Consider the following 22,514-nt stretch of genomic DNA (forward strand, 5'->3'; position numbering starts at 1 on the left):
CATGGTTGAAATATCGCCACTTTATTTACACCTGCATCGGCTGAAAGATCACCACTTTATTTATATCTTGCACCGGCTGAAAGATCGCCACTTTATTTACTTCTTGCATGGCTGAAAGATCGCCACTTGTTGCATTTCATGGGCTGAAAGATCGCCACTTATTGCGCTTCATGGGTTGAAAGATCGCCAATCTGTCCAAAGACGTCATTGTTTGAAGGCACCAGTTTCATAGCCCGAGGATGCCATGCCATGGCTTGAAGACCCCTTTTAATCTCTTGCATATCATTATTCAAAGGCATCATAGTTCGGAGGAATCATTCTCATAGCCTGAGAGCATCATTTCATGGTCTGCGAATCCGTTATTATATGCTTCATGGCCCAGGACATCATGGTCTAAGGACGTCATCCTAACCGTCCAAAGACAACATTCATGCTCCAACGGGAACTTGCATCATGTTTAAATTTATGCACAATATACGCTTGCATTTTTATTTGCAGGTAAACCGGCAAGTAACAGCCATCTCAGCAGGAGTGGTCTCGCTCCGGTTCCCGCAGCCCTATTAGACTTTAACCATCCTAAATATCGCGTCCGTTCTTGAAAAATCTCCATCGGCATACTCCGCCGACTGATCCTGAACTACATATGGCCTGATTCCTGTAAGACCAGGGATATGTAGGCAGCTCAGGAACCAGAGCACGGTCAAATTCTTCAAACCATTTCGTTCGGTCAAATTGGCCATCATATCTTTACCCGACAACTCTTTCATCCTTCCCGGGTAAAGAGGGGCAGCTGTTGATACCCAATTTTTCCCTATGTATTTTTTATATGCAAAATACTCTCAAAATAGCATATATAAGTATGTTCAAGTGTTTTAGTATTTTTTCTGATTTATTTTTTAAGATTTTTAAATCGATTTATTGCCCATTTTAGCAGTACAAAAACCAATAATTATTTCCAAAATTATCATTTTGGTCAATAACTTATTTATTCTCATAGTTATACCAAAATATAGCTAGGGTAATTTTTATACATTTTTACAAAATTTATTTGGTATTTTAAAAGCTAAATTGCATATAATTACAATTTTAGCCTATTTTCAGAATTAACAGCATTTTATAATTATGAAATTGGTTCCAGTATTTTTAAATTAATATTTATATATTATTAATTGACTCGGTACCTTTAATTTATTTTCAAAATCATTTTTACTATTTTTATAAAATAAAAAGGCAAAACAGGCTATCTAAAATATGGCCCCATTTTGTTTCAATTATAGCCCAAATTAACCCCCCCTAATTGACCCAATTTCAAACCCCTAACGGACCGACCCAATTTCAATCCAACCCGGCCCCGACCCAACCAATTTAACCCGCCCGGCCCTTTCTTTTAATCCAGGCCGTTGATCATTTTGATCAACGACCACGATCATTCCTTGCCTTTTTAATCCCCAAAGACTACCCTAATCCCCTCATTCTCTTCTATCAGCCGCCTCTGAAATCCCTCTCCTCTCAAACTCTTTCAAACTCTCTCGAAACCCTAGCCTCTCTCACCGACTTCAACCTCAATCTCACCGGTATCCATGGACTCTCAGGCCATGGATGGTTTAAACTCATCTCCCTATGCTCTTAAACATTTGGTATCCGAAGGTTCGAAGTATGACCTCGATGGTGTCCGTTTAGATCTTCGTCGATTCAAGGTTCTATGGCCATCTACGGCCCAGCTCCGGCATACTATGGTGTTTTGAGCCTGGTTCTAACTTATCCGACTCAGATCGGACCTTTTTCCAAGCCTTTCTCGTTTTAGGATTCCTCTGAAACCCTAGCTATTCGAGGTTTTCTTTGATTTTTTCTTAGATCTGTTACATATCTGTGCTCTACTTGAGTTTTAAACGTTTTCCCCCATTTTTCTTTCAAAAAATTACTTCTTTTCGATTTAGGGTTTTCTGAAAAGCTTAAAATGTTTCTCTGACTTTTCTTTTTCTTTTCTTTGTGTGTACTTGTCTATACTATGTTCTTATGTTTTCTTTTCCACCACGCATGTTCTTCTACTGCGTTCTTATATTTTCCTTTATCATGCATGTTCTTCTGCTGTGCTCCGTTCTTTCTTCTACTGTGTTTCTATGCCATGCTCTCACATATTTATCCCACTGTGTTTTCCTATATGTTCTTTTGCTATACTGTTCCGGTGTTCTTGTGCTCTTCTACTGTATTTCTCTACCATGTTCTTATGTGTTTAATGTTTCACTTCTACTTTACCTTGTTTTAAGACCCGTTAAGCATGTTTTCCGCTACTATTTCTTCTATTCTCATTATGCTTCGAACTTTCTATTGTATTTGCTCGTCTTCTCATGAGAATTCTGAAAAGAAATCTCTGAGCCTGTTGCCTCCTCATCCTTGTGCTTGACTCGAGTTGGAAACCCTAGAATTTGGGCGTTCTACCGAGGTTTGGTCATGTGTTTGAACTAGGGTTCTATTTTGGAACCCTTGACTCTTTCAGACTCATTCTGGGTCAATGAACTAAGTTTGAACTTCTTTGTTTTTGACTCTGAACTTTTAAATTCTTCTATGCTAGACTCTTCTACTAATTAGCATGATAGTTCTTCGTGCTTAAGCGTGGCTGTATGCTTTTATATGTGTGATGAATTCTTTCTTCCGAAAAGGTTTTCCAACTTATGATTGATTCAGAATCCTTTTTAGGTTTGATTGATTGTTACTGATTTTCCTTAAGTAAAACCTTTCTTCACCTTTTCTGACTGGATTCATTCAGACCTTGTGATTTACTGGCTGGTAATTGATTTCCTTTCCTTATTTGCACAAACCGTGTACTATCAAGACTTTTTCCTTAAATATACCCCTATGTATTTACCCCTCTTGTACTGCTTTGAAAAAGGTGTTTGATTAATCTCTTTCCTTAATTATTTTACCCGTTTGAAATCAGAATCCCTTAATTAAAGGGAAACCTTGTGAAATTGATTTTCAAACTATTTTCTTACCTATTTCTGCTTGCTTTCTACACTATAAATACATGACCTTCTTTAACACATTACACACGGTTAATACGATCAAAACTTTTAATTCAACACTTTTACACACATTACACACTTGAGACACTTACAATCTCATAGTTCTCTTCTAAAATCGTAGTATTCTGACTACTCGCTTGTGCTTTAGCTTTATAAGACTACTGCTTTCTTTTCTTGTTTCCTTGAAACTGGTATGTTCTAGTTTGGTTTCAGCCTCATCCCACTGTGTTTATTTCAGCCTTTACATCTATGTCCACTTTACTGTCTATGTGGAGTTAAATGTTAAATATGCATGCTATTTTCTCTGCATTTGTTTCTGCTGTGAATCCCTACACCCCTGTTCCCATCTATGTGTTTTGAGTTGAAGTTCAGATCATGGCAACATGCAAGTTGTTGCTCATGTTTGGACTTGATCCCTTAGGGGATCCTAACTCCTAAACAATGTGGCCTAACGGGCTGGTTGGAGTGTGCCAGCACTTCCAATTGCTAGGTATGACCCCTAGCCTGTCCTTGCTTTTTTCCCAGAATCCCCTCTCTGCACTTACACTCTCTCTTAGCTTCTAGGTTCCGCCCTCCTCCTGTGAGCCATGCTTTGGGACCTTGAGTTCCATCTGAACTTGGACACTTGCGGGCTGGCTCTTCCACACTGCACTATGATTCAATTCTGCAATATATTTGGGTGTGAGCACTGCCTGGAGTCCATTGGAGACTCTTAGGGAACTTTGACACATCCCAAATAAGAGAAAGGCTTTGGAATCTGTTCTTTGGAGTTGGTTTACTTCATGCTTCAAACAGGAAGTCTGAATCAGGCTCTCCTTAAATTTTTAGTTCTCTGATGTAATTTTACTTTTTCTTATTCATTCTGGGCTGTAATAATTCTTGTATAACTGTTGGGGCTATTAGTAAAAAGGGGAGGGTCAATCATACATGCAAAAAGGGTAGATATCATGTTCATAGGGAATATTTACACTTCTACACTCATGTATCCTGTTTTCAGCTTTCACTTCTGCATCTCATATAGAGACCATGTCTATAGGTTTCTGCACTTCTGCATCNATAGATACCATGTCTATAAGGAATTCTGCATCTCACATGTAGATACCATGTCTATAAGGAATTCTGCATTATCACATGTAGATACCATGTCTGTAAGTTAACCAGAAATCCAGATCCTGCATATGTATTGGTCACTAGGCAAACCTGTTTATAGGATTAAAAACTAACAGCATTCAGATATCATGCCCATAGGATTTCTTCACTCTTACTACGCCTGTAAAAAGTGTTTAAAGTCAATAACGCCTAGAAAGCATGCCTATAGGAACTATCAACCAAACCTGAATCGTTCATTCGCTTATAGGTCTAAAATCAGTAACGATAATGCTTAACGTCTGCAGAATTTACGCTCTTTTACCAAAACTCGCCTTTCCTGGTTAACTGACAACTTTTTCTTAAATCAACATACTGCTTTTCTGAAACTAATAGATATCATGCCTATAGGTTTCTTTTAAACGCTTAGGCAAGCCTTAGGACAAACTTGTAAACTGAATCAGATTTTTAGCTACAACCAGCAGGCAGGCCTGGTTCGGATTTCTTATCTGAAATATGTAGCCACAACTCTTAAGTTTAATCAGACACTAATCAGTACGTGTAAGACATGCTAAACTACATGCTTCTCTTTGGTTTTAAGGAGGTTTGTTTGAGCCTTTCTATCTGTTATGTGCTTCTCCCCATATCTGCTACATATGTGTTTTGATTGTCGCCTTAAAATTTTTGTCCTTTTGAAACTATAAAACCTCACACCCCTTCCCTTTAGGATTAGTAGTCCCAAATGCCTCCGAGACTAATAGGATTGGGGCAGGTTATAGCATGCAATAAGTGAAACGAGACCATTCCGCGTTTAATACCTTAACGGGGTGGGAAAGGGTAGATATGGATATGATGACCATGCGATAACACCACGTGTATAAGCGGTTACCGGGTGTTGTGTGGGGTGATCCATATTATTTATAAACCTAGGACCCCCTTCCCTTTACTTGTTTATTTTATTCAGAATTTCAAAACTGCTTTTTCTCAAATTTCAGCTTATTTAACTTCCTTTAACTTCAATTACTTGCAACAATTATGTGAAAACCCCCTCATATGTGAAACTCATACTTGTCTACTTGTTGTTTGCACTTAAAGTCACAATTATAGTATGGTCGGGAACCACACTAGTGGATCTTGAGGGGTGCCTAACACCTTCCCCTCGGAAAAATTTCGAGCCCTTACCCAATCTCTGGTTTTCTAAATTAAAATTCTTCTTATTGTCCTAATGCACTTTAATCATTAGGTGGCGACTCTTCAATTCAAAACTCAATTCCCAAAAGGGAACGAGTTGTCCTCCTAAATGTCATAAATCCGATTTCGAAAGAAAAAGGGGGCATCGACATGCTCTCCATTGCTTCAGAAGAGGTTGTTGTAGAGGAGGGTGGAGGAGGGTATGAGTCTTAGGGGGAAGAGCCTCAGTTCACAGAAAAAAAGGGAGCACTTGTACCATTTGAACAATCGAGCCTAGATGATACTCCTGGGGTCCCAAATGATGAACCTGGTCCCTCTGTGGAGGATCCAGGTCAGGGGTCATCTCCCTAGGTCAATGTTGATCCTTCTCCTTCTCCCCACTTCTATGTTGAGCCTCTGAATATGGTGGTGCCTGAGATGAATTCTGATAGTGAAGAAGACATAGATGATTTGGTGATTACTGGTTTCATTAAGGCTAGGAGTAAGCCAGGTGCAACTCTAGAGCCAACCCTTAAGCGACCCACTACACGGCTGCAGCAAAAGGAGGCTCTGGAATCTGCTCTCAAGAAAATTCAAAGGAGCAAGAGAAAGAAAAGGCCGGTAAAGGATGGAAAAGTTGTGCATGAAAATGTCGTCCATGTGGTAAATGTGGAAGAAAGTAGAAGAGGAACCTAGTTCCTTGACACACAAGTCCTCGAAGCATAAGCACTCTCACTCTCAATCTAAAAGACACACTTCTACAAGTGTTGAAAGTCCTACCAAGAATGATGATACTACTCCTAGTGAAAAATTTGTGGAGAAATCTGGTGATAAGGCAGGGAAGGAGAGTTGTGGAAAGTCTGATGATGAAGAAGTGAAAAAGTCTGGTGAAAATATGCATAAAAAGTCAGTGGAGAAGGGGAAGTCTATTCGCAAGTCGGTGAAGAGAAAAGGGAATGATGATGAGGAACCTGGTACCATCAAGAAAGCAAAAGTTGGTGAGTCTCTAAGTTCAGAGAAAGAGAAATTGAGAAATCATAAAGTACTCTGGGGACTCACATTTGCCCCTGACATTCTAGAGCTTGCTGGGATGAAACAGTTAGTGGAAATTTGTGATTTCCAACAATGGACTCATTTGTTTGCAAATACTGTTCCAAAAGTATATGAGGAGGAGGTGCGGAGTTTTTATGCCGACCTCTTCACAGTTGAAGGCGATCAAATCTGTGCGTTGGTAAATGGGGTGGACATAGTGATGGACTCAGCCGTATTGGGGTCAATTCTGGGTGTTCCTGTTGAAGGGATGTCGTCTGTTCGGGGTGCCTGCACGGCAAATTTTAGAAATTCCATTGTCAAGGACAAGGCAATCCAGCAAGGGTAACAGGTGCATAAGAAGGCACTCCTTCCAGTATATCAGGTGCTCTTTAAGATGGTCAATAAAGTGCTTCTTCCTCGCGCTGAGAGGAGATCTATTACGTCCAAAACTGACCTGCTCCTTATGGAAACCTTGGATAATTTTACCACCATCAATTTTCCTGGAATAATGATTGAGCATATGCAAAAGGCGGCAAACTTTAAGGATAGCAACCATGGACTACCGTATGGGTTTCTACTCACAAAGGTCTTCGAATTCTTCAAGGTGCCTTTGGGACAGGCCAAAGTGGGCACTAAAAAGCAAACCTTCTCCAAGACCACTTTTGAGGAGTGTGAGTATATTGAAAAGGTTGGAGGAGTTGGAAGCATCTCTATGGTCTCTCAACTGATCAATGCTCAAAATAGTGCCACAGAGGAGATCCGGAAGTTGAAGGCTAGGAACACTATTCTTGAGAGTTAGCTCAGTCAGCTGCAAGAAGCACTTGGTTTCAGTTTTCACAGCTCAAAGGTTGCCTGCCTGACAAAGCAGAATGCTGAGTTCAGCAAACAGGTGGAGGACCTGAAAGAAAGACCGCTCAATGAGCAAATTCCGTGAATGCTCGCATGGATCTTGTCCTCCAAACCCTTGCTTCCTTTTCCAAGCCCTCTTCCTCCATCTTCCCCTAAAGAGTGTCCAGATTCCAGTTTCCATCTTTTAAGTGTGTTTTGGTGATGTTTTGGTTTCTGGTACTTGTTTTTGTTTTATTTTGGAATTGTGGATGGTAACAATGATACTGCTCCCACATGTAAAGGTCCAAACTTGGTTTATGCAAGTATTTCCTTTTTGTTGTTTATGCTGTTGCTCTCTTGTCTCTCTTTCCAATCATGTATTGTGCACACAAATGTCATGAGTTAACCACGCTAGACTTCTTTATGCTACTTACTTGTTCTGTGCTTTTTATGATGCTAAAAGGGGGAAGATTCTACTTACTTGTTTTGCATAATTGAATTAAATAAATTGTATAAATCAAATAAAGATGATGTGCACTGATTAAGGGGGAAATACAGATTCAGGGGGAACTCTTTGAGGCTCCTTGATGTGCACTGATTAAGGGGGAATGCAGATCCAGCTGGAAACTTAAGGTCCTTCTGGTTCGCTGTCTGGTTCAATGTGGCTCTTTATGGGATTTTCAATTATGAGTTTGTCATCATCAAAAAGGGAGGAATTGATTACAAGTATCTTGGTCATAAGTACTTTTTTTATGTTTTGATGATCTAAGAAACTTACTATCAAGAACCATATAGGGAACCTGTTACACATTCTCAAGACATTAAGATTTCAAGGTTCCAGCTTGGGATATGGTTCAACTCTTCAGAGTAGAAGGAATAGCTGAGGGAACAAGTCTCTACCAACTCCCGAGGTGACTGTACAAAGTTAACTCTCCGGCTGGAAAAGTTGTTGCCTGCACACGCTACAGTGCAGGAACAGTACAGCAGTCAACTTTCTGTGGAAGGATTTTTACCTACCTTGCTTACATCATTGTAAGTGATGTTACATATGTATTATTAATATCAAGGAAGGTAAAACTATTACTTGAACACTTAGAGATTTCACTCAAGCTCTCTCGCGCGATCATCCAACAAGCAATTCTCAAGTGCTTCAAGAACAAAGAACAAAACAACTACGGACCAGTTCCCACATCAAGTTATTATATGTCCTTAGTTGAGTTGTAACTTATTTAATTTTCTTACTTGTAACTCCTACTTAGCTTACTAAGAAGCAGTGTGTAGGACACCCTTTGTAAACCTTAAACCTTTGTGTTTGAGTCTTGGTTAGAGTTAGTTGAGTTGTGAAGTCTTTGTAATAGAGGTATTATAAAGTGGCTTGTAATAGGTGTGTTACAAGTTAGTAAGGGATTAAGAGATTAATTCCTAGGTTGTAATTTAAAAGTTGCTCAATAGTGAAGTTGAAATCCTACAAGGGTAGGTCTTGGTTTTTAATCCCGTTGAACTAGGAATTTTTCCTCTTGTCATTTACTTACTGTTGTGTGCGTTTGTTCCAGTGGGACCAATAGAGAACCTACTTCTCTATAGAGTTTGGTGGACCCTTATATTCTATCAATAGTGGCTTGGGACACTTGGGGATGAGACAAAGGAGAGTTTGGTTCATGGTCTCATCCATACAAAAGTCAACTACTGAATTCCTCACAATGCTCCAGTACCTTTGGTAAAAGAATGGGTGCAGCCCATCAAGGCCAGGAGCCTTGAAAGGTTTAAAGGAGAAGATGGCCATTTTGATTTCCCATACTCTAGGGGCATATCCAAGCTGTCTTTTTGACAGTAGTATGGGTCATGTCCAGATGACTGGCAGTGAAAATGGGTGCTTGAGTGTGGGAAAAAGTGCATTATAGAGGCCTTAATGTCCCCTTCGTCATAGGGCCAGTTCCCACTGTCCTCTTTGAGGGATAGGATTCTGTTCCTTCTTATCCTATTGAGGGTGGAGGTCTGGAAAAACCTAGTGTTGGTATCACCTTCAGTTAGCCAACTGACCCTTGATTTGAGTTTCCATAAGTCTTCATCATTCTTGAGGATGGAGCCAAGTTCTCTAGTCAGGTTACTTTCCAGATTCGGCAGGTAATTGCTAAATTGGTAATTGGGATATTTTTGGATCCTAGCAATTCTTGCCAGGATCTTTCTCTTTTTGTGGGAGATATTACCAAAGATATGTCTGTTCCACTGGGTCACAAGGTTTTTTAATGTGTTTGTTGATTGGATTATGGGGAGTTATTGGTGAAGTCTTCATTGATGATACTAGGAAAGGACGGGTGGCTAGTCCACATTGATTCAAACTTGAAGGGCCTGTTAGAGTTATTGATAGTATCCCCTTTTAGCATTATTTGAATAGGGCAGTGGTCTAAGTGGGTCCTAGGAAGATAGTTAACACTAGCCTCAGGGTACTGAGAAATCCAGTAGTCGTTAGCAAAACACCTATCTATCCTTTCTAAGATTAGACTACTCCTATTTTTGTATCTTTTGTTAGTCCAGGTGTACTTACTGCCTTTGTATCCTAAGTCGACTAGCCTGCATTCATTGAGGCAGTTCTAAAAGAGGTTGTTGCGGCTAGAGTTAATGGGGTTACCCCCAAACTTATCACTAGCTTTTAAGACTTCATTGAAGTCTCCACCTGCAAACCAGTTCCTAATATTGGTTTTGGAGATAGTAACAAGACTATCCCATGAAAATTTCCTATCAGCTAATATGGTGCTAGCATAAATTGCTGAAAATAACCAAGGAGTAAAGGATGGGAGTACCTTCACCATGGCATGGATGCCCTGAGGGGTAATGGATACCTCATTAAAAGTGACACAATACTCTTTCCACATCAGAACAATCCCACCTGACAACCGCACTGCCGAAGATTGGATAAGCATACCGAAATGCAGTTCCTCAGTCAGTTTCTTATGGTCAACCATCTTAGTTTTTAACAGAACCAACATTGCTGGTTTGTGGAGCTGTACTATGTCAAGGCAGTGTCTCCTGAACTCTGCGTTGTTCCCACCCCTAACATTTCATATGATGTAATACATCAGGGGTGGTTGGCGGTTTGGGACTGGTTTCTGTGAGCCTTCTCCATCCCCTGAGGAGACCTCACTGATTTCTTTTGATTCATGTTCTCCATGCTCAGTACTGGGGTCAGATTGAGTAGTGGTTTGGTCACACCTTGACTATGGTGAGAGACCAAGCTCAGGCCACACTTGGTCAGGGCCCTGGGACACAGAAGCACAAGCACTAGCTGCTCTCCACACTAGACTCGACTGCTCTGACTGAGTCTAGTAGGAGAGAATCTGTGCTTAGAGGGCCATAGGTTGTTCTCTCCATTTCCAGAGGGCTTTTCCTTTTCAGAAGCTCTAGGGCTTTGTTGATCTCCCTTGTAATGTTGCCTAGTGGTGGCGACTGGTTCTTCTCTACTGGAGCAGAAGGTGATGGAGTTTGATGGGATTGGGGTTCGATAGTCACAAACACTGAAGACGTTGTTGGCTCCTCCGCTCCCGGGTTTGGGAAGAATGGGATTGATTGGAAAGCTTGGAGATGAGGGTGTTGATCATTTGTGGGTCTAGATTGGGTTGCATGTTGCTGTTGCTTGTCATCGCCTGCCACAGGCTTGGGCCAAAGGCTGCCAAGGCCCTGTTTAAGGCCTCCACCGTTACTTTCGCTAGATGCGCAGGGTTTTGAACAATCAGGGTGATTGGTTGATTTCCCAGGGTGAAATTTTAAGCTAAGGGCCTTGGCCTTGAAGTGTCAATTTCAGCCATAATGCCGGTGAGTGGTCCGACAGCAGTGAAAGTAGGGCTGTGCATGGATCGGATCGGATCGAATTTAGCACATTTCAGATCGGATTTCGGATTCTAGAAAATGCAATCCGAATCCGATCCGAATTAATATCGGATCGGATCGGATTTTTAAGTTTGGATCGGATCAGATTTTTGAATTTCGGATCGGATTATTATGTTTCAAAGTTGCAAACTCATATGTATATTTTCTTTGTAAAAGAGGCAATACAGTAAGAAAACTTCATCTTTTTGCAATTATGAGAGTACTATGGTGCCAATATAGCTAAATCCATCAATTGTAAAGGTAATAACTTGGAGGAAAATGTAAAGTAAGTACTAACTATCAGAAATTAAAGTTTAGTATTTATACATGCCCTAATAATTTCGGATTTCGGATCGGATTGGATCGTATTAAAATTATACCAATCCAAATCCGATCTGAAATTTATATAAACACAATCCGAAATCCGATCCAATCCAAAATTCGAAATCCGAAATTGAACGGATCAGTTCGGATTTTGGATATCCGATCCAAGTGAACCGTCTTAAGTGAAAGAGACGTCACAATGGTGGGTGGCTGTTGGGTTTTTTCCATTTTTGTGTTTTTTTTTATTTTCCTCTTTGGGAAAGGGTGGGGGTTATTAAATTCATTTAATAATTACTTTACTTTCTTAAAAAAACTTTTGTTTGTTGTTCTTAATTTATTTCACTAAGGTGGTTACAATTCCTCCAATATTTCCTTTTCCCAGTTCCCTACAGTCCCTAACCACGTAGCTTAACTTCCCAAACCAGCTTCGCGCCTAAAAAATTCACCATTTGCTGCCTCGTTTGGCGGTTCACACGCCCCCCCCCCCCCCCCGCCCCGAAAAAATATAAACTTTTTTTTTTCCTCCTCCATATAATAATCTTACTACAATCAATGTTACAATCTCTCAAATTAGGCCTATACAATTACATTTATCCCAATAGGTATTAATTATATTATCACTTCTGTTTTGTCTTTCAATTATTTTCTTTATTTTTTCCCCTAATGACTGTTACTTTTTTCTCAGTGTTGGACTGATTTTAAGGAAACCCAAGTTTCAAGTTTTGGCTTCTGTGAATTTAACGATAATGGGGTCTAAAAAAAGACCCTTTTCAACTTCATCAGCTATTGCAAAGTCAAATGAACCAATGGGTGTTGCAGCTGAAAAGGGTGTTTCAAAGGTTGAATCTTTTTGACAAATTAATTTTTAGTAGGAAAAATTAGTTTTTTATTTGAATTTTTATTGTTTAATGTAGGAAAATGGTGACAAGGAGATTCTTGTGGAGGATATGGAAACAGTAGAGAAAATGACAGTTCCACAGCTCAGAGTGAAACTTAGGTATGTGCTCAATGTTTCATGTGACGTTGTTTGACTGGCGGAGTGTAGAAAGAAAGAAAGACTGACTTTTGAAACTTGTGGTCTAAAATTAGTCGTAGTTATTTGTATAGAAAAATATGTTCATTTTGGGACGTACTAAAAACAATATTACCAAAGGCGAAAAGCGCACATAACTCTAAGGTCTGTTGGGGCTATAACCGCAAAGCGCAAATAAAGCGTGAGCTTTAATGAAGAAAGGCGCAAATGGAGAAAAACTACAAATATGTATGTATAGTCCAAGACTAATATCTATAAGTAACAACAACAAATCCAGTGTAATCCCATATGTGGAGTCGGGGGAGGGCACTATATACATAGATCTTACCCCTATCCTGAGCAGGTAGAGAGACAAACTAATATCTATAAGTATGAATACCAAATATATGGATAAAGAAATTGAAGAAAATTTACTATAAAATAAAATATCAATTGTTTAGTATCACCTCTTCAGGATTACGCTCGTTGGCAACGAAGTTATGCCTTAGAGCCTTAATGACAACACTGAAGCGCTCACCAAGTGAGGGGAAGCGTTCAAAAACTTTTGAGCCTCACCTTAAGCGTGCCTTTGATAACAATGACTAGAAAGGGAAGTGAATCACATAATTTGGGACAGAAGGAGTATCATGTTTTTGATGATTCATGTTTGTTTTCTGTAGAGAATGGATGAAAGGAATATGGAATTTGACCAAATATTTTCCTATGGTCCATTAAATGCCTGATTTAGTCTCTAATAATCAGAAAAATATTGGTTGTTAGCTTGTTGTTTCAAGCAAATATAATTGGATGCCATCTGCCGTGAGAAGGATGTGTATATGAAAAGATTTTTCTGTATTGCTTCTTGTCATAATTTCCCTTGCTAGATATAGGGAAACTATATGTGTGACAAGGATGTGTATATGAAAAGGTATTTCTAAATTGCTTCTTGTCATAATTTCCCGTGCTAGATATTGGGAAACAATATGTGCAAAAATGATTACCTGACAACCATAACAAGTCTATACTTGCGGAGAAGTTTTTCCTTAAGCAGTGAATACTTAAAATTATCCTGGGATTGAGGCGTAAAAGCTGTTGTAGTGGCATTCAGGCTTGGTGGCCCGAAATTGACTTGGCGTTGCCCTTTGCCAAAAGGCCTCATCTTCAAAAGCTTCGAAGCTTCCAAATTTACTTGTTTTATATTATGGTTATAGAAAATAACTTGGTGGATAAAGCTTCGGTGCTCTCAACCTGGTTTGGATCGTTTGACTACGGCTCCGCGTTCTTTACAATCATAAGCTCGATTGCGAGGGTCCAAATCAGTATTCCTTAAAACATGGGTGTGATGATTCATATATCTTAGCTAACTTGCCTGGGATTGAGGCTTAGTTGTTGTTATTGTTGTTGTTGTAGTGAATGCCTTAAAATTATCCTTAGACGTCTGAAAAAGATGTGCTGCCTTAGTAGAGCTAAAAGAGTCTTGACCCTTGGTTGGAGCCACTAAGCAATTGGCTTGAAGCATTGTACCATACAGCGCTAAGTGATTCCACTGGAACTTGAACTAGTTGGTCTAAAACCTCTGTTCGGATGATATTCCACTTCAGAAATGATTTGTGTCGGAAAAGTTTGCACAATGTGTCACGTTGTATTTTGCAGCAGCTTTCACTTTGATCCAGTGACATGAAAGCCAGTTTTCCGTTTTTTAGGAGTCTTGGGATTCCTTCCAGAGGTACTAAACAAGAGCTTGTTGCTTCTTTGAAGACATTCCTCAACAGCAAACTTGATGGTACTCTTTTCTGTCATTTAATTTGCAACCAAGCCCATAAAATAATTTCTTTAATTTGGAAACTGATGTACGACATTTATCTAGGTGATTGTTATTATTCTGTGAACTTCTCCAAAATCCAAAATATAGCAGAAAGATACTTTAACATACTTATAACCCGTAACTTTCTGCTATAGATGCAGGCAATGGAGCTGTGGCACGGGAGGATCAAGTATCATCTGACAAAAGTGTAGGAGTAGCCGATAACACTTCAAAAAGGAAGGCTAGAAAAGTGTCAAGTAACCAAAGCGATGTTGCTGCATCAGAGGTTTCTAGTACCAGGCAGACGAAAAAATGGGTGAAAAAAGACAACACCAAGGATACCAGTGTTGACATTATTGTTAAACAAGCTGAAATTACCCAGGAGCTCTCCGCTGAATCTAATGACATCAAAGGTGCTTCGGTGTTTATCCTTATGTCTGATTATTTTGCATCTTGCTTTACAGTACATCTTTGCTTTGCTTTGTCAGTGTATTAAATGATGAATAATTTTGATAGGCAAGAAGACTGTACGAGGAAAGAGAAAAGTTTCATCGGCGACTGCTTCGGCACACATTGGAGTTTCTGAGGGCGTGGATATTTCTGTAAATCAAGATGAACCTTGGACTATTTTCGCTCACAAGAAGCCCAAAGATGGGTGGATTGTATACAATCCTAAAACAATGAGGCCACCTCCTCTTTCTAAGGATACAAAACATGTTAAGTTATTGTCATGGAACGTCAATGGTTTGAGGGCTCTATTGAAGTTAAAGAATCTTTTGATACAGCAGCTTGCCGATAGAGAAGATTTTGATGTTCTGTGCTTACAGGAAACTAAACTACAGGTGAGCTCTCATTTTATCTTTTTCTGCTTGTAGGAATCGACTTGATATTATAATAGATATTATCTAATTGCACAGTATATCAGTCGATTATCTAACTCGTCAACCTTACAACGTATTGAGATCCTCGTAAACATAACATGGGATGCAGGTGATGCTTCACTTTATAAATGTATGGTCCTTATTTGCACAACAACAGAAATTGCGTGAAATAGAAGCATTGGTCAATGCTTTTGTAACACCCCGTAAATTTGAATCGGTTGTGGATGCATTAAATGAGTATTAACGTGATGGTAATCAATTGGTTATGATAATAAGTGTACTAGGCATATCATAAGTGATTTGGGGTCCAAGGAGAGACCTAAGTCTAAGCCAAGTTGGAAAATTACATGATAGACTAAATTCCAAATGAGTACGCACAAGACCACATTTTGGACGATCATACCTACAGATATATAAGGTTTTATGTGATGCACAACCTCAAATGAAAGATCTTCGAGTCTAGTTTCTAACGCTTCAAACCATTCGTCATTTGGACATTCCTACAAGAATTTATGATCAAATTACCAAAGGCTGGCGGAGGGGTGTGTGGATGCGAAGCATCCAAGGCCGCGTCCGAAAAGAGGGGCTGGCAGTGAAGTGCTGCCATAGCATCCGGGTCAGCATCCGAGCTCCTGAGAGGAGTGAAGTGGGGATGCGAAGCATCCGAGGCCGTATCCGAAATTTGGGCCTATAAACACAATTTCGGGGTCCATCTTCCCCCATTTCTTTTGGACGACTTTTAGGGTTTTCCTCTACTCTCTCAAGACCTCCAACCCCTCCCATCTTCAAGGTAAGCATCCCCATTATCTTGGTTTGAAATTCCATAATTTCTATACTAATATTGATGAAATCTACACATAAAATACTTAGATCTTCAAGAGATCTCTTCAAGAACTCAAAGGAGGGTTTTGCAAGATTTCTTCCAAAAAGGTAATCCTACACGCTTAGACTAACATGTATGAATTTATTAAGGGAATATGAGTATGAATAAGTATTGGAACTCTTGGTATGGTGATTGGAAGCCTAAGTTCCCTATTTAATTACATAACTATTAAATAACTATTGTAGAGATTGAAAGATGATTAATTGATGGAATTTTGTTGGTTGGGTGTGGATGGATGATCATATATGTGATGTTGGAAGTTATAAATTGGTTAATCATGATGGTGGGATAGATTGATAATTGATAACTGAAATGATAACTATTGAAACTGAAACTGAAATGATAATTGATAACTGAACTGATGATTGGTAACTGAAATGATAACTAATAATTGAATTGAACAAAGGAAGTAAGGATATGAATACTCCCTCTTCTGAATGATGAACAACCTATTTATCTGAATAAGCTACGGCCTCGGGCCCAATATATATGTGCACAAGCTACGGCCTTGAAAGCGGATATGTTTCACTATGTTTTTCCTCTTAATTTTAACTCGATGAAAGGAACTGTGTCTTTTACTAGTTATATGTGTGTGTATGGATACACAAACGCCGTTAGCTTGGAATGCTCGGGGATGGAAATGAGGGAATATCTAAAATACTTGGATTTAATCAGATACAACTTGAAGATTTTGTAGGTTATTTGATAAAGGGTTGAAGGAAGGACTTATAAGAACTTGTCAATATATGTTGATAATGGGGTTTTATCAACCATATCCGCTTTTTGTTCAAATTCTTGGTAATCAGTATTCTCTCACACACGTGCACATACATATTCATGAGTGTATGTGTGTGCGTGCGTGTGTATTCTCAGGTTCCTTAAGTCTACTTGCTTCCTAGTTGATACGATTCTTCAAATATAGGCGCACTGTCTTCTCAGAATCTAGAGACTACAACATAAACTGGACTTCTCTTTTATGATTTTGTTCCTGTTAAACTAAGTTCTACAAACTGTAGTTGTTGGTGTACCTTGAAATATCTGGAATATTACGTGCTAATGTAATAATTAAGAACTGCTTACAAAGCCATCTATGAATTTAGGTCATCAGTGATAGTTTCTGTACACAGTGTGGATTACTATGTGACTAGTAGAGATTTTGTTCCTTCATACAACAAAATCTTTGTGCTGTCTTAGCTAATTTAACTTCTGATTCTTGGAAGCAGGATAAAGATGTTGAAGCGATCAAAGAAAGTCTCAGTGGCTATGAGAATAGCTTTTGGACATGCAGTGTCGCTAAGCTTGGGTATTCTGGTACTGCAATAATCTCTCGGGTATGAACCTTTTGCCCTTCCCTCTTTTTTTCTTCTCTTTTTTTTTTTTAATAATTTTTTTCCCAGTATCCTTGATTTGGAGTAGCAGATTTGCTTCTTTATGTAGGCCCTCTGTCGGGTGCCATACTTTGGTCTCTGGGAAATATTTTTTCTTATAGAGGAGGAAGAAGATTGAGCTTCTTTCCTTGAATTGTTTTTGGTTTATTTCGTATATAACCAACATTATTCTTCTGCATTCCTCTTTTGACAGATCAAACCACTTTCTGTCAGATATGGTCTCGGTATACCTGATCATGATACCGAAGGGCGACTTGTCACGGTGGAATTTGATTACTTCTATTTACTGTGTGGATATGTTCCAAATTCTGGTGATGGACTACGACGATTGGTAGTCCGCGACGTCTTATATATCTTCTTTGCATTCGTTATGTTATGCATTTCCTCTTACGGACATGACTAACAAGATGTATTTTGCCAGACGTACAGAATTACAGAGTGGGATCCTTCTCTTGGCAATTACATGAAAGTAAGTGTTGCTTTCTTTACTGATATCTTATGCACCATGTATTCATTTGTCTACAGGTACATCTTTTTTGAGGTTAAGTTCTTTTAGATTTTCATTTTCGAACAGGCATCTTGAATTTCGTGAATTTAAAATCTTCAAGCCATTTAACCTTCGTTCATTAGATGCAGCCCGGGATACTTCCACTTTTGTCTACAAGTTCTAGTTGTTCTTACTTTGCTGCTATCATTTCAAGTTCGTCCAAATTCTTGGATTTTTCTTTCCCTATTTTTTTTTTGTGTATCTTGTTTATTCTGTTCCAGACATTACTGTATGGGTTTGTTAACCCTTAATCTGCTGAACATTTATAATTCTTCTGTGGCTTTGCAGGAGCTAGAAAAGTCAAAACCTGTTGTTTTGACCGGTGATCTAAATTGCGCCCACGAGGAGATAGATATTTATAATCCTGCTGTAAGTATTTTTACCTTCACGTCTTAACATGTATATAATGCAGAAGCAGTTTATGCTATGTGAATCATAGTGTATGTTCCAGAAAAGTGAAGAAAGAGCAGTCAGTGATAGCGTGTCTTTTTTCTTTATATTTAATTTGTCGTTTTGCAATCTTCCTTTAGTTAAACCTGGTTGTTCTACTTTATGATTTACGCGAAACATTAAGTAGAGTTGCCGTGTTCTCCTTCTCTTTCATATTATGGTAATTTTATTGGTCTCTAGCTGCTTGAGATCCTCTTCCATATCTGTTTTTTAGTTCCTCTTCCAGTGAGTCTTTACATCAATAGCCTCACTACTACTTACTGGTGATACAGATGCGCGCACCTTCTGTAAGGTTGGAAAAATCTGTAAGGTCCAAGTAAGTTTGCATTGGACTTGGGGAGGTATAAGAACACATTGAGCATTATTACTTTTCTAGGGGGACAAATGTTCGCGAAAGATTTCAAGTATTTGCAGTTGTATGCACATAAGCTATGGAAAGTACTAGAATAAGAACAAACCAAATAGACAGCATCAGTAAAGCTACATTGCGCTAAGTGACTCTTGATATATAGTTGTAAGAGAAGATACAAAATAGCATCAATAATGCCCCCCAAAAAAACAAAATGAAAGCTAAAACTAATCAAGCATTAGCAGATTGAAACGATACCACAATTTAAGGTACTACAGTTTAAGATGATTATCTTAGCATCTGGCTTTAAGAATAGCAGTGGAATCAAAATGAAGGAAATCTTATCCAATTACGATATACAGGTCAATATATTCTTTGTAAGCTAATAGGCGTAGGAAGTGTTCGAAATATCTACTGGAGGGAAATAATTGTCTATTTTATGAAGAAAAGATGAAGCATGGAAAAGTAAAAGCACTCAGAACCTCTGATTTGTGATCCAAGATTTAGACTTTTAGCAGGAAATATTCTACAAGCAAGTGGAGAATTGTCACCTTTTGCTTTGTTTGAGTCAAACTGAGTGGTCATTGATTGTACGTTAAATGTATTCTTTCGTGATTTTTATATGCAACTTGTAGTCCTTCTTGGTGTATTTTCTGAATTCCTAAAGAATGAACACTTCTGCTCGAAAGTAGGTTACTTGACCTTAGGCAACCGAAGAGTGAACTAAATTAAAACTAAGGGAGTATCAATTTTGCAAGTATTCCTAGTTGTCATCTTTTGCACTTTAAAAATAAGGACTAAGGAACCTTGATGGAGCAGCTAATTGCAAGTTGTATGGGGCTCTTCTTGCTCCTCTTTTAACTGACATCTAAAAGCGATGCCCTACAAATAGAGACAAACTGCTTGCAACATAGAAGATCAAAACTTGTCAACTGCTTGTCCCTGTGTTCAAATCTATAAGCCTGACCTAGCACCATGGAAACTTATTCGGCTCTCTTCATCTACTAGGAAAGCTCTTGCATTTGTTAAAGAATCACAATAAAATGGTGGAAAATATCATTGCTAATAGCAGAATGATTCGACTTTGCAACTTAAGGCATGATATTTGCTTGTGGGTTTTACATTGTCTTCAGTTGTTAACTTAACTTACCAAAGTTACTTGCTGGTTTAGTTTTGATATCATTCTGATTTTTTCCTTCCTGTGCTTAGGGAAATAAAAGAAGTGCAGGCTTTACTGATGAAGAAAGACAGTCCTTTGAAACAAACTTCTTAAACAAGGGGTTTGTAGATACATTCAGGAAGCAGCATCCTGGTGTCGTTGGTTATACTTACTGGGGTTACCGCCATGGTGGACGTAAAACTAATAAAGGTATTTGAACATTATTCTATTATGGTGATATGTAACTTGGTCCTCTGCTTCCTTGGGCTTTTCCTCTTATGACAAATTAAGAAACCAGAAATATACCTCGGTTTTTGCTCAATATACTCTTTTCCATAGCCCCTAAAATTAGATATTTTTGCGTATCTCATTTTGTGGTTTACTGTCTAGTGAAATGAGAACATTGCTCATTTGATAGCGTGATTGTGAAAGTTATACTCTTTCCCACCTAGGTAAGAGGAGTTTGAACTCCTTACATCAATCTGCAACTTAGAAGAGCGCTTGACTAGGTATTTGGGTCGTCAGTCGTGATAATACTTGTGTTCTCGCTCTTTCCATATTGATCTGCTTAAACTACTCGTCGAACATTCTATTCCTCCAATCTCTCGCTACATGGTGAACTTTAGTATTTGTCACTCCTTGACAAGATAATTCCAACATCACATTTTTGTTCAATATCATTTGCAATTAAGGGTGTTGTTTCAGGTTGTTTTGCATAGGGTTTACTCTGACGTTTTCTGCATATTTTCCCTTCTGGGGTATAAAATTTCAGGATGGAGGCTCGACTACTTCCTTGTCTCAGAACGCATTGCTGACAACGTGCATGACTCGTACATTCTTCCAGATGTAGATGGCAGTGATCACAGTCCCATTGGCCTTATCCTGAAGCTGTAGGTTCCGACCATCGTTTTTGCTGATTCCAACATCTTGATGTTTTTCTGAAGAGGGACCATAACAAAAAACGTGACGAGAATATTCTCAAGAAGCTATGTTGAGTAGATATTTTGCAGTTAAGGATTTGACATATAAATGGTGAATCCTGATTTTTGAAGTGGCATACAAGATCCTGGAGGAAGCACTGAGTAAAAATTTTGGATGACCATATCGTATCATGTAATCCTGTCCAACCCTTTTTTGGTTTAACCATATGGTGCCTGGAATAGGTTGACCCGACTAGTTCAGATTTGCATCGTAGAAAGCCTACTATGTTGGTTTACCGCATCGTGTTTCATCCGGTGCATGGAACCACTGGCCTGAGTAACTTGGATTCGCTCTCTAGAAGCCCACTTTAGGGGATTTAAGGTAAAAATAGCACGGTCTAGCCAGTTTTCGGATTGGTCATTCAAAAATAGCTAGCGTTTACCAAGTCAATGAAAAATAGCCACTATTTTGCTGCAATAGAGATCGGTCCAGCATAATATATACTGGAGTTCGGTGCACCTGTGTATGAACTTCCAGCATATTATGCTGGAACTCCAACACACGGAAAGTTCCAGCATAATATACTAGAGATTCGAGCATTTGTGTATGAACTTCCAGCATATTTAATGGACCGATATACTTTACTGGAACTCTAGTATATTATGATGGAGTTCTAGCGTACTTATGCTGGAACTCCATCATATTATGGTGGAGTTGCAGCATACTTATCTTGGAGTTCTAATATAATCTCCAGCATAATATATTGGCGTATTTTTCGGGTTTTGAATAGTGTTTTCGCTCATATTTATCTTTACATGAAAGTGGTTAAATTTCAATTACTTTTGGAACTGGGCTACTTTTGAACGACCACTTGTAAATCTGGTTATTTTTGAATTTCTTCCGGAATTAAGTGTTCCGTACCAAAGAGGGTTTTATTTCTAGGACTCAAACCCACGGCTTTTGGTTAAGGGCATAGAAACTCTAACCATTCTACCGCATCCATAGTGTACTTAAACCAAAAGTTACAATCATTGGCAGTATTCTGCACAACAAATCAAAGATGGATATTGTCAAAATAGAAGTTGTGTTGAAATAGGAGGAAGCTAGAAGAAGCAGAATGGAACATTAAATTCATATCCAAATATAATTTCCAGCGCTATTTTAGTGCCGACTATACCATTATTACAATTTTACATTGCCTATAAAAGTAAAACTTCGTTGCTTACAAACCCAAAAGCGTGGCTTAGTAATGTGGTCAAATTCTATCTATAAATGAGACTTGTGAATTTTCAATCGTAATATGTAAATACGACTTATAATTCGCATTGGTAATGCGACTTAGAAATCCCAAGCCGAAAACGCGACTTACAAATCGCAATAGATCCACACACCTAGTTGAAAGACTCGTGCTTATTTATAATGGGAAGATTTTTGACAAAGAAATCCCAAGCCGAAAATGCGACTTACAAATCGCAATAGATCCACACACCTAGTGTAATGTTAGAGCTATTGAGCTCAATGAAACAGTGAAGAAGGAAAAGGAAAATAACAAAGAGAAAATCTAAAATTGCATAATCATCGATGACAATTACATGTACTGACTCCCTATTATAACCTGCTCATAAGGAATAATCTTAACTAACCCATTCAATGGGTGACACGTGACAATCTTCTAGAGACTACTATTATTTAGTAGCTAACATATCTAAATATTGGGTTGACTCTCTCTTTATTAATGATGGCCCAACTGACTTCACTTGGTGGCCCAACTATCCCAGGCCCAAGTTGTCTCC

General features: G+C 38.8%; 1 protein-coding gene across 1 annotated transcript; it reads left to right on the top strand.

Annotated features, from left to right (window-relative positions):
* Positions 11,833 to 21,016, top strand: LOC109232435 (DNA-(apurinic or apyrimidinic site) lyase, chloroplastic). Its single transcript, XM_019398196.1, has 12 exons — positions 11,833 to 11,929; positions 12,013 to 12,166; positions 12,242 to 12,324; positions 14,043 to 14,122; positions 14,299 to 14,556; positions 14,660 to 14,985; positions 17,131 to 17,238; positions 17,489 to 17,626; positions 17,717 to 17,764; positions 18,131 to 18,211; positions 19,851 to 20,010; positions 20,573 to 21,016. Exons 1-12 carry the CDS (start codon positions 11,880 to 11,882, stop codon positions 20,692 to 20,694), a joined length of 1,608 nt encoding a protein of 535 aa, XP_019253741.1. The 5' UTR covers positions 11,833 to 11,879; the 3' UTR covers positions 20,695 to 21,016.

The sequence above is a fragment of the Nicotiana attenuata genome, chromosome 9, assembly GCF_001879085.1.
Source record: "Nicotiana attenuata strain UT chromosome 9, NIATTr2, whole genome shotgun sequence".
Taxonomy (NCBI): Eukaryota; Viridiplantae; Streptophyta; class Magnoliopsida; order Solanales; family Solanaceae; genus Nicotiana; species Nicotiana attenuata.